The sequence below is a fragment of the Grammomys surdaster genome, unplaced genomic scaffold, assembly GCF_004785775.1.
Source record: "Grammomys surdaster isolate TR1022 unplaced genomic scaffold, NIH_TR_1.0 126313, whole genome shotgun sequence".
In the NCBI taxonomy this organism is placed as follows: Eukaryota; Metazoa; Chordata; class Mammalia; order Rodentia; family Muridae; genus Grammomys; species Grammomys surdaster.
In genome coordinates, this window is record NW_021621113.1 from 2,974,140 (window position 1) to 2,987,230 (window position 13,091).

General features: G+C 41.1%; 1 protein-coding gene across 1 annotated transcript; it reads left to right on the plus strand.

Annotated features, from left to right (window-relative positions):
• Nucleotides 1–980: 980 nt before the first annotated feature.
• Ptp4a2 (protein tyrosine phosphatase 4A2) lies at nucleotides 981–12,867 on the plus strand. Its single transcript, XM_028759581.1, has 5 exons — nucleotides 981–1,501; nucleotides 4,283–4,375; nucleotides 7,811–7,941; nucleotides 9,501–9,575; nucleotides 10,547–12,867. Exons 1-5 carry the CDS (start codon nucleotides 1,406–1,408, stop codon nucleotides 10,653–10,655), a joined length of 504 nt encoding a protein of 167 aa, XP_028615414.1. The 5' UTR covers nucleotides 981–1,405; the 3' UTR covers nucleotides 10,656–12,867.
• The last annotated feature ends 224 nt before the right edge of the window (nucleotides 12,868–13,091 follow it).

A 13,091-nucleotide genomic window follows, 5' to 3' on the forward strand; every position in this document is an offset into this window, starting at 1 on the left:
AAATCGAGACCAGAAGCCAGAGGATGGGTGTGTGCATGATCCAAGTCTGTAGACAGCGGGTTTACATTAAAAACAAAAACCATGTGGCCTATTAATTCACTATGTAACTTGAGGCAAATCCTTTCGCTTATTAGCTCTTGTGTGTGTGTCTGCATGTAGACCAGGCTTGCTCTAAGCTTATTATGTAGCAAAGAATGACCTTCAATTTTTGAGTATGTACCACATACCCAGTATGAGATGCTGCTGATCAAACGAGGCTTGTAATGATCAAACGAGGCAAGCATCCTACCAACTGAACTGTATCTCCAGACTTAAGATTTGACTGCTTAATGGATTAATATCATAATTGGGGAGTCAGTTTATAATATTTTAATAAAATTAATTTTTTGAAGTAAAATTTTGTTAATTATCCTCAGCCTATTTACAAATGAATACCCCATTTTAAACAGAATACATGTGAAAGAACGAGTCATCAAAAGCAGAAAAATATAGTAGTTTTGTGAACTGAAGAGTTAAAGAAGAGTCCATGGAAGGAAATTTTCTTCAAGTACCCTTAATTGAATGAATTTTTAAGGTCTCAAACAATGAAAAATGAGTTAAACATGATTATACGACTGGTGTTTAAGATCTTGTGTATATATATATGTCCCCTTATCCAGATCTTTATAGGTGTCAATAATTAGCATTTGTTGCATTTTACCTATCTTGATCTCTTAGAGAATCTATTGTTTCTGAAGGTTTCATGTTTATTCCATTCTGTTATTCACTTCATTTTACCTGTGTTTTTTCCCCAGGTTTTTCGTTGGAATATACGTTGCACATTTATGGCGATTCTGAGCGTGAGGGCAGACTTCTGCCAGGCTCAGCACAGCCTTTTCGCTGACAAGTGAGCTTGGGGGTTATATGTGCCATAATTAACATTGCCTTGAAGACTCTGGACACCGAGACTGGCCTCAGAAGTAGTAGGCTTTTTTTTTTTTTTTTTTTTTAATTGCAAGCATATTCTTTTAATGACTCCAGTAAAATTAAGCATCAAGTAAACAAAAGTGGAGAAGAACCTACACTTTTTAACTTGTCTCACTAGTGCCTAAATGTAGTATAAAGGCTGCTTAAAGGTTGTATGTAGTTGGATTTTTTTGGAAGCTGAAGGTATCCATCTGCAGACATTGAGGCCCAAGTTGAATTTGGATTCAAGTGGATTCTTAATACTTCTGCCTGTGTTGAAGAGAGAAGCTTCATAAGGAATAAGCAAGTTGAATAGAGAAAATAGTGATCAATAATAGGCATTTTAGTGGTCTTTTTAATGTTTTCTGCTGCGAAACATTTCAAGATTTATTGATTTCCTCCTCTCCCCATTTTTCCCACCACACTCACACACGCACGCTCACACTTTTTATTTGCCATAATGAACCGTCCAGCCCCTGTGGAGATCTCTTATGAGAACATGCGTTTTCTGATAACTCACAACCCCACCAATGCGACTCTCAACAAGTTCACAGAGGTAAGATTGTAGCAAAGTCTACTTTGGGGCTTGATTTTTTTTTTTTTTTCTTGACTATGAATGTTTATCCTTTCATAGTTTACATTGGGTTGAATTGTTAGAATAGAATTTTTGAAAGAATATGGAATTTGAGGATTCTCTAGATTACCTAGTACTTCTAATTGCGTGTTGTTTCTGTGTTTATTAGTGTTACTTTTTGTCATTTTCAGTCAAAAACTCAACATTTATTGACCACAGTATGTACCCAGCATTGCAGTAAGCCCTGAATACTGTTTGTTTTAAAGGTCAAGGTACAAATATAAGACGACAGGTCCTATTTATTGTTTTCTCCCTCCTAGAGGTAATAGCACTCAGCTTCAAGCTGTTGAGTCATTTGCCCAAAGGCTCATCATTGTATTTGGTAGTACTAGCACTTTAAGCCTGCCATGCATACTAGGACACATGTTAAAGAGTGGGCAAGAGAGGTGAGTAAGGGAGCTTGTTGTCATGTGTGACAACCTGAGTTCTACCCTTGGGAGTATTGAGAATTGCTTCCCCTAAGTTGTCCTCTGACCTCTCTCTGCACACTGCCATAGCAGGTGTGTCCCATTTGCACTAAAAAAATAGGCTTATGTTATACTTCAACCACAAACTACTTAGTAACAGTAGTTATCACAACTATAGGAATCCAGAATCTTGGGGAAGGAAGTGGTCATGAGTAGTAAAACATGGAGCCTCATCTCCTCCCCTTTAGGTCATGAAGATAGTCTTTACTCTTAGGGGATATTTAAATGTAAAGTGTTTAATCTTTTATAGGTTGTGCCATCAAATGTGAATTCTGTTGATATTTTATGGAGGAGAGAGAGCAGCAGCTGGAGGATCAATCATCCAGAGACTCTTGATTTATGGGTTGCAAAGCTGAGGCCAAATAGTTTTACCATAAAAAATTGTAATAGTTTTCTGATGAGGGATAACCATGAAACTCATTTTAACACCCCCCCAACACACACACACACACACACACACACACACACCACCCTCGTTTTTGTGGTGCTGGGGACTGAACCCAGGGCACTGTGCAGGCTTGCATGGACTTTACTACTGAGTTACCAGCATCCTCAGCACATAATTTTGAAGTCTTAAACTTGAGTGGCACTGGAAATGGAGCCCAGGGCCTCATGCATGCCAAGAAGCACAGTGCCATGAACTGTGTCCCCAGCCCTTCTGTGTCGACAGAAGCACTCAATAAATTTCCAAGCCTGGCCTTAAGTTAGTTGTGTAGCTCAGGTGGTCCTTGTGCTCCCTCTGCTTAGCATCTAAGTCGCAGAGAGGACAGGTCTCTGCCACTAAAACATTCATTTTAAATTCCCAGCTGGGAGCGGGTGAGATGGGTCAGTGGGTAGAGGCCCTCACCACCAAACCTGATGACATAGTAAGTGCAACCCCTAAACCCAGGTGCTGGAAGGAGAGAACTGAAATGTGAATATTGTTCACAAGCACAGACACAAAAATGAACAAATGTAAATAATTACGTTTTAGACAGGGTCTCACTATGTTCCCGTCTGCCCTCAAACAGGATCCAGATCCAGAGATCTGCCTACCCTTGTCTCTGGAGAGCCGTTCCTGGCTTATATTAACTGTTTAAAGGAGTAACTGGTTATAATTGTGTGCTAGCTCTTTTAAAATTACATTTTCTTCCTAATTTCAAAATTAAAACTTTTGCTCTTTAGAAAAGCAGTAGATGATTACTGCACAAAAATTTAAAAAGCCAGCCAGTGGTGGCATACACCTTTAATCCCAGCACTGGGGAGGCAGAGCCCAATCTTGTGAATTCCAGGCCAGCCTGATCTACAGAACTAGTTCCAGGATAGCCAAGGCCACAGAAAGAAGTACTTTGAGGGGTTGGGAATGGTGGTGGTGAGAATACAGAAAGACAGAAATAAAAGCTAGGTGTTAACCCGACAATTGGGAATCAGGGACAGGCAGGTGGATCTCTGTAAGTTCAAGGCAAGCCTGGTCTACAAATCAAGTTCCAGGATAGGCAGGGCTGTTAAACAAAGACCCTATCTTGAAAATAGACAACAGCCGGGTGGTGGTGGCACATGCCTTTAATCACAGCACTTGGGAGGCAGAGACAGGCGGATTTCTGAGTTCGAGACCAGCCTGGTCTACAGAGTGAGTTCCAGAACAGCCAGGGCTACACAGAGAAACCCTGTCTCAAAAAAGCAAAAGAAGAAAAAAAAAAAGAAAATAGACAACAAAAGCAAAATAACAAATTAAAAACAATCAATCGTTACATACCTTAGGCTTCTAGATTTTTTCCCCCACATGTGTATATATTCAGAAATAAACATATTTGAAATCATACCACATATTTTAAATGATTACCCCAGTCTCTTGTGTTACTTTGTAGCCATCAGTAGTATTCACTGTGTGTGTGTGTGCTGTCCCCCTTTAGGGAACACTAATAAACAACATTTCTCCCTTCACTGTTCTGTTCTGTCTGTGGTGAAGATGCTGAGTAAGCTGTCCTGTTTTTGATGCCTGTGTTCTGTGAAGTTCCAAGAGTACAATTTCTAGGTCATTGTATATATGAAACTTTTAAAAAGTTTTTATGCTATGCTACTAAATTGCCCATTGAAAGATGAGTATTTATTTCTACAAGGAGTGTGTGTCTGCCATGCTTATGCAGTGAGATCAGTTTTGAGCTCTAAGAAGGATACTGCCTAGTTTCAGTTCATTTCTAAAACCCAGGTTTCAGATTCCAAAAACAAGTCTCCTGATAACTGTTTTTCTTTAAAGGAACTTAAGAAATACGGAGTGACAACTTTGGTTCGAGTTTGTGATGCTACATATGATAAAGCTCCAGTTGAAAAGGAAGGAATCCACGTTCTAGTGAGTGTTGAGTGTCTGTCTTTGTTTCTGTGAGTACACTGACATTTCAAACACTGTCAAGACAGTTTTAATAGCAGTCTCCTAAAGTTTCTTTGGATTAATACGGGAGCAGCAGCACCCGTTGTTCCTCAGAGTCTACAATTGCAGTGTATTTTCAACAAGTGAAAGGCAAAATTGAGTGCACACTTATTTCTAAAATGTGGAAATTGGAGCCTGGGGCATGTCTCAGGCGGTGGAGTGCTCGATGTCAGAGCTTGAGCACCTGAGATTGACACTCAGAAAACAAGCAAAAAGACCTGTCTCAAAAACTCTCAGGGTAAAACGGGGTGGGTATGACAGCACATGCCTTTAATTCGAGCGCTGAGGAGGCACTCTGTGATTTCAAGGTCATCTTGGTCTATGGAGTGAGTTTCAAAACAGCCAAGGCTCCAACAGTGAGGCCCTGTCTCAAGACCCCTTCAGAAATGCAGTGGACACTAGCTGAGTAGTGCACAACACCTGAGGTTGTTCTCGGACTCCAGCGTGCCTGCACACAATGAACATTGTCATATTTTGGAGGTTCATGAAGTATTTAGCTTTTTTTTAGCTTTTGTTTCTATGCTACTAATATGAATGAATGTAATGTAATTTCCATCAGAAATACTTCATATGAAATATCCTTTGCCTTATTTGTAAGTACTAATCTGTTAGTGACTTAATATTTTGTGGATAATTTGTAGAGGACAAAAAGACAGGAAAAGGCTACGGGCTGGGAGAAGGGACTTTGGTGCACAGAAGTTTGTAACACTTGGGGTAGATTTCTGAAGAGCTCTGGTCAGCATCTAGTTGAGTTCAATTTGAATACAACACAAGCATACTGATTGCTGTTTCTTTACAAAAAAGAGAAGAGACTGGATTAGTTAAAACTCTTACTTTTTCCCTGAATAATTTGGCTCACAAGGTGTAGCTCTTAGGAATGAAATGATCTTACAGTCTTCTGTGCTATAAGATCTTTTGTGACTTTGTGAGGACAATGTAGTAGGAAGATTATGTGATTAACTGGGAAGAAAGCAATAGGTAGTTCAGTGATCTCAGTCAGGTGCCCACCTGGTCAGTGGCTTAGAAGGCAGTTATGTGGGTAAATTTTCTTGTTGGTAAGGTGGGTAGTCATTTCATGTCCGTGATCCATAGGTTTCTCATTTTTGTTTTAGTAAAAACATAAAAACTGCCACCAACATTGGTTGTTTTTTTGGTTTTTCGAGACAAGGCCAACATTGTTTTTAAAAGATTGTTTTACTACTTGCCATTGTAACATTTGGCTTGGATTCCTATTCTAAAAGACTGGTCCATGGGCTGGAATTCCTGTTAGTAAGATGATATTTAGAATGTAGCCCTGTGACTTTACTGTTTGAAGCAGTCTTGTGTTTCTAGGCATGCCTCAAACTCACTGTGTAGCTGAGGGTGACTTTGAATTGATTCTCCTTCCTCTGCCTCCCAGTGCTAGGGTTTCAGGTATGTGCTGCTGTGTTTGGTTTATGCAGTTTCAGAGAATTGAACCCAGGGCTAGGAAAACACTCTCCCAACTAAGCTATGTCTCCAGCTTAGAGATTATTTTAATTGTGTGTGTGTGTGTGTGTGTGTGTGTGTGTGTGTATGTGTGTGTGTGTAGATTGATTGATTGATTGTAGGTGTCCAGAGAGCGGGGATTAAAGGTGTGCACCACTGCGTGACTCACAGTAAAGTGCTCTTAAACACTGAGGCAGTTATTGTTTTAAGTTTTTGTTTGGTTGTTTGGTTGGTTGTTTTTTGTTTTGTTTTTTTGAGACAGGGTTTCTCTGTGTAGCCCTGGCTGTCCTGGAACTCACTCTGTAGACCAGGCTGGCCTCAAACTCAGAAACCCGCCTGCCTCTGCCTCCCAAGTGCTGGGATTAAAGGCGTGCACCACCACCGCCCGGCTGTTTTAAGTTTTTTAATAACATTTTCTTTTTTCGTTATTGTGAACCTGTGTGGAAGTCAGAAGAGCCCTTTGTGGGACCAGTTGTTCAGTTGTCTCCTGTACATTAATTTGGACACCAGGGATTCAACTTGGTCCACCAGGCTTGTGTGGCAAGCACTTTTATTCAGTGAAGCCATCTAGCTTGCCCAGTTTTTGTTTTTGATTTTGATTTTGTTTCTTGAGACAGGGTTTCTCTGTGTAGCTTTGGCTGGCCTAGAACTTGCTTTGTAGAACAGGCTGGCCTGGAACTTACAGAGTGCCACTATTTCCCAAATGCTGGAATTACCGTGTGCTCTACAACAACCTGCTAGAAAGCTTTTCTTTAGAGAAAAGATATGATAGCTGTCTTAGAGTTTTTATTTCTGTGAACAGACACCATGACCACGGCAGCTCTTATAAAGGACAACATTTACTTGGGAGCCGGCTTACAGGTTTAGAGATTTAGTCTGTTATTGACATTGCAGAAGCATGGCATTGTGCAGGCAGGCATGGTGCTGGAGAAGGACCTGAGTGCTACCTCTTAATCTGCAGGTAGCAGGAGGAGTCTATATGTCGCACAGATCAGACTTGAGCTTATAAGACCTCAAAGCCTGCTTCCACAGTGACCTACTTCCTCCAACAAGGCCACTCCCTATGGCCAAGCATTCAAACACATGAATCTATGGTTGCCATTCCTACTCAAACCACCACAGTAGCCAAGAGGAATAACGCTCAAATGCACTAGTGAAGAAGAGACCAGTGAGTCTCATCTGGCATGTGGTACTGGGGGGCTGAAAGCACGACAGCAGTGACCCTTCTTGCTTGGTCTCAGCTTTCAGAGTTTTCTCTAGTATGTCTAGCTGCTATTCTGACCATACAAGAGTTAGGTCTGTGACACACAGATTTTTGGTTAAGATAGGGCTAGCAGAATGTGGCCATTGGTAGAATACTTGCCTAGTATTTATAAGTCCCTAGGCTCAGTTCAAAATATTTGTGTGTGTGCGTCTATCTGTCTTTAGACAGGTGTGACATTTAATAATATTTCATTTGAGAAGACTTACTTGACAGATTCAGATTTTGGTCTTGGACAGTTTTTCAGTAGTGATCAGGATTTTGTTAAGAATAGATGTATGAGTTGGCACACACCTTTTTTCCCAGCAGAGGCAGTAGAATCTCTTAGTTCAAGGCCAGCCTGGTCTACAGAGTGAGTTCCAGGATGTCCAGGGATACACAGAGAAACACTGTCTTACACATACACACACACACACACACACACACAAAGTATCTGGTTGGTGGTGGCTCACACCTTTAATTCGAGCACTTGGGAAATGAGCAGGTGGGTCTCCCCGTCTGGGAGCGGGGTAAGTTAGGTGATATGTTCAGCTGAGCTTGTTGGCTCTGGCTATTTTTGGCTGTTTTTTTATTTGGACGTTAGTCCCTGAGAACATAGCAGCTTCATGTAAGAACTCATTTCTTTTCAGGATTGGCCATTTGATGATGGAGCTCCACCCCCTAATCAGATAGTAGATGATTGGCTAAACCTGTTAAAAACCAAATTTCGTGAAGAGCCAGGCTGCTGTGTTGCAGTGCATTGTGTTGCAGGATTGGGAAGGTAATTCACTTTTTCTGAATTAACTGTTGAATCTAAATAAGCCAACTGAAATTTTCACCTTGGTAGAGTTTGCATTTAGTAATTAAATGATACTAAATCACCAGAAAGGAAATGAGAACATGCCAGTATAATAAGCTCTAATAAGACCCCTTTGGGTCGGGTCTGGATCTGATTCTAATGTCATACTGAATGTAATGAAGGTCCTACCCCCATGTCAGGAACAAGAGAGTTAAGTCATCAAGTGGGCAACACAATTAAAATTGCTTTAGGGATTAAATTATCTGTACATGGTTGGGTTTAGATTGAAATGAAGGTAGTTAACGGGTAGAAGGTTACTTTAAACTCCTGAACTAAAATGTGTACACAGTAATTGTCTGTGATTGTAAAACTCTTTTTCACTGAGCATTCTTTTGTTTTTTGTTTTTCGAGACAGGGTTTCTCTGTGTAGCCCTGGCTGTCCTGGAACTCACTCTGTAGACCAGGCTGCCTTGAACTCAGAAATCCGCCTGCCTCTGCCTCCCTAGTGCTGGGATTACAGGCGTGCACTACCACTGCCCGGCATCACTGAGCATTTCATCTGATAGTGTACACTTTGATCAACAGCAGGCTAAATGGCAACTTACGGTGTACACTGTGACTCAGAACATCACTGTGAGGTGCCGTTGCCTTAAGGTGGTGGTGACTTGAGTCATTAGCTCTGCTTAGTGCTTTAGTATGGCAAGGTTTCTTCCTAAGGTTGGAAGTTTGAGTTCTCTTGAAGGCTGATGGTGGTGTGAGGCCTTCCTGGGTAGCTTTATTTCTATTGCTGTCTCAGGTCGTTGGAGGCAGTGCTCTATTAATGTGCTTTTAAAACATAGAGGCCGGGCAGTGGTGGCACACGCACGCCTTTAATCCCAGCACTTGGGAAGCAGAGGCAGGCGGATTTCTGAGTTTGAGGTCAGCCTGGTCTACAGAGTGAGTTCCAGGACAGCCAGGGCTACACAGAGAAACCCTGTCTCGGAAAAAAAAACAAGAATAGAGAATAGAGCTGGATGGTGGTGGCAGACTCCTTTAATCTCAGCACTTAGGAAGCAGAAGCAGGTGGATATCTGAGTTCAAGGACAGCCAGAGTTACAGAGAAACCCTGTCTCAAAAAACAAACAATTGAGAAGCTGAGTACAGTGGTATTGGGAAGAGCTCATGTGTGTTAGGCCAGGCTGCTTTGCATGGTGAGACCTTGTTTTAGAAGAAAACATTAGGTTACTGAGTTGGAGGAGAAAACTTGTTTGTTCTTGTCTGTCCCCATTTGCATATTTATTCATTCATTCATTCATTCATTCATTCATTCATTCATTCAATAATGGGACATGGTTTTTATTTTGTAGTCCTGACTGCCCCAGAACTAATTGTGTAGTTCAGAGTGGCCTTGAACTCAGAGATTTGCCTGTCTTCCAAATGCAGGGATTAAAGGAATATATGCCACCACACTCAACAGAAGCTCAAGTTGTTTATGTGTAAGCTTTCAGTTAAAAGACTAAACTAAAGGCTTCTGGATACTTATGGATGGTTTCTGTCTGCAGGGCTCCTGTGCTAGTCGCACTTGCGTTGATTGAATGCGGAATGAAGTATGAAGATGCTGTTCAGTTCATAAGACAGTGAGTATGAAGCTGTGTGTTCAGAAACTTGAGGCGGGGCTGTGTGTGAGGAAGAGGTTATGGGAAGGAGTCATTTGGAATATGCAAGCACTGGCTGCTTTGGGCCTTAGACACTGTTTGAAGATAGGAAAAAGGGTTAAGGCAAGAGACAAAGCCTGGAAACTATTAGCATTTGTGGATTGTTCTGATTTCAATGTCAGTTAGTATATGGTTGGATGTCTAGGAATCTTGCCAATGAGTGTATTGATCAGTGCTGCTTTCATTGGATTTCATAGTAGCACCAGTGCAGTTCCATATAACCAGCAGGCAAAAGCAATGCGCGGAGAAACAGTCATCACTTGGTATTCTCAAGTGACCTGTTCTCATACACAGTTACACTGGGAGTATCCTGACAGTCCAGGCATTGGTCTGAAATAATAGGCCATACTGTTCTTTCTTTAATAATTAAATTGAATAATTAATTAAATAAATTAAATTAAATTTAATTTAATAATTAATAATTAAATAATTAATTAAAGCATCTACGTCTGTACCGAACCTGAGGCTTTGTCTTTGTATGTTCTAATTCTTGTTTTTTTATTTTTTTAAAGCCTCCTAATACTTGTTTGTCATTCTGATCTGAAGAATCTTGTTAATCTAAAAGGAAGGAGTGATCTGGTATTCAAAACCCTGTTGATTTTTGTTAGATTCTAGTAACAGGCAGAGAAAGAAGGCAGAGGCAGGAGGATTCTGAGTTCAAGCGCTTTACACCACAAATTCCAGGACAGCTAACACTACACAGAGAAATCCGTCTTGGAAAACAAAAAGGGAAAAAAGTTCCTGTTTCAGCTTTCTAAAGTAATGTGGTCTGGGGAGTATGCAGGCTTTCAGCTAGGGTGAGCTAGCTAGAAGGCATCATTCTATAAATAGTACATTTCAGGAAGCTATGCAGCTCTTTGCTACATGACAATGCACTGTTCTTACATTTTCAGAAAAAGAAGAGGAGCATTCAATTCCAAACAGCTGCTTTACTTGGAGAAATACCGACCTAAGATGCGACTACGCTTCAGAGACACCAACGGACACTGCTGTGTTCAGTAGAAGTAGAGGAAGGCCGGCTGGATCGTGGCATTAGAGGGAACTCTTGGTACCTGGAAATGTGAATCTGGATTCTTACCTGTGTCATCAAAGTAGTGATGGATTCAGTACTCCTCAACTCGTAATGATTGAGAAGGCAAACGATAAAGAAATCTCTCTATAACACGAATAAAATGTTTAAGAAAAGAAAAAAAGAAAGGAAAAGGGATTAATTTAGTGAAAGATGATTTTGCTCCTAGTTTCGGAGTTTTGATTTCTGCCAGGATTGAATTATTTCAAAATCTCCTGTGTTTTTTAAGCTTTTTCAAAATAGATGTCTGAGGAAAACCAGCAGAATATTAACCAGTGTGGTCCAGTTGCTGGGAGCACACGCTTCCATCATGCTTGGCACATGGGTCTCTTTGTGGTGGGATTTGGGGGAGGTAGATTTTCCCCATCTTCTCTCTCTCTGCCCCCCCTCCCTTCTGATCCACGTAGATGGAATAGAAAGAAGCCCTTTTTGCTGTAGATGTGCGTGTGTCTGGCAGCCTTAAGCCCACCTGGGCACTTTTAGGGGGAACAAAAAAAAAAAACCAAAAAATAAATAAATAAAAAATAAAAGCAAAGAAAAAGCAGTGGCGCATATATTCACGGTCCAGGTGGGTTCAGTCTTATTGAGGATGGATGCTCATATTAGGTGTGTGTTGTTTTTTTTTGTTGTTGTTTTGTTTTGTTTCCTTGCAGCCCTGATCTACCATTAGGGCGTGAAAGGTAGCCAGGAGCCTTTGGTTTTGTAAATGATGAGGAGATGACATCCTAAACTGAGTCTTTCTCCTGGTATTTAGCTGAGAGAATCCTTTTTCCCAACAGAGAAACGAGTGGACCTCCTAGAAACTTTATTGCAGTGACGACTGGAGGCCACTGATAGTGTGTCCAAGAGAGGTAGTATGTTTCTACAAGTGTAGAACTGTGGGCTGTGGATCTGCTAGCTAACAATGTCATGGAAAAGTGGCTTCAGAAATAGTCAAAGGAGCTACAGAACATTCAGAGAGTTTTGGTCTTGAGAAATGCCTGTGGTGGTGGTTTTCCAAATTCCTCTTTATTTGTGCAGTTCAGTGTAATCACCTATCTATCACATTATTTCTAGATTCTTCTGAGATTATAAAACAAAAAAATCACTGTCAGAACCAGCTTTGCCCAGTGAGTATGGGTCCACAGGCTGTAATGGGGTGGGAGAGCAGCAGCAGACAGCCCAGTGACAGCACATGTTCATGGCAGCCTGTGGAAGTGTTGTGGGTTCTCTGCTCAGTGTGTTGATACAGAAAAGCATTTTCCTTATTTGCAGAAGGCAGTTGACCAGACAAAGCAGATGGAGGGGCACCTCCTTGTACCCTCTTCATCCAAACGTTCCATACTTGACAGTACCCTGCTACAAGCCTCGAGGGCAGGCCTTCAGTTGTCTTGTCCCACTGGATGTTATTGTGCAGAGCCATAAGCTTCCGTTTTGATTTTGTTCGTGTCAGTCAGGCCAGTGGGATGGATGACATGTCGTTGACAATACTACAGATGGTGGCAGCTTTCTGAGCTGCCTGTTTACTGTTGATGGAATTGTTCTGATTTCTAACTAAATGGAAATATGTAGTCCTTGCCTCATCCCAGAAAATGAAAAATAATGCTTTTGGCACTGTTTCTAGAATTTTAAAGTAAAAAATGATGATATAATCTAAAAATTCTTACCTCAGAGCATGACAATAGATTTCTTTAACAAAGACTCAAGATCAAAATTTCTTATAAGTTTAGGTTGACTGTGACTCCTCAAGGGTTTTGATCAATACCACCCAAACCTTTTCCACTTGACATGCTAAGAATTTTGGTGTGTGTGTGTTTGTTCATGAGCAAAATAGCTCCTGTGAGGGTCTGTGCAGGTGTCCCCCAGCATCAGTGCCTGCCTGAGACAGAGTATCATTCTTGATTCTGGGGGAGGAGAGGGGTGTGTAAAGGAACATAAAGCAGCCCTTACTTTGTCTTAAAGAAGACTAATGTTAATTGTTCTCAGAACTGGACTTTTTTTTTCCCCACTCAAAATTAAAACTTTTTTCTTTTGATTTAATGAAGTATATTGCTAGCTGAAGCCAGTTTGACTTGTGAGAGAGGTCAGACTGCTGGAAGGTATGCAGCCTGATTCACAACCAAACCCTGAACCCTTTGGAAGAACAATAAAACATATTTTACATGCTCTTTGTGCATTTCTTCCCCATCCCCAAACAGTTTGTTCTCCTTTCTCTGCTTGGTATTTTCAAGGTTTGATTTGTGTCCCATTGTCAATGGATACTTGAGGGAGGTGGAGAGAGGTATTTAGTAAGGATGCACCTGGCCAATCTCATTCTAAGGAATTCATTTTTGTTACAGGTTTGCATAAGGCATTACAACTTCAATTTAAACTTTTTTGGGGGTCCCGGA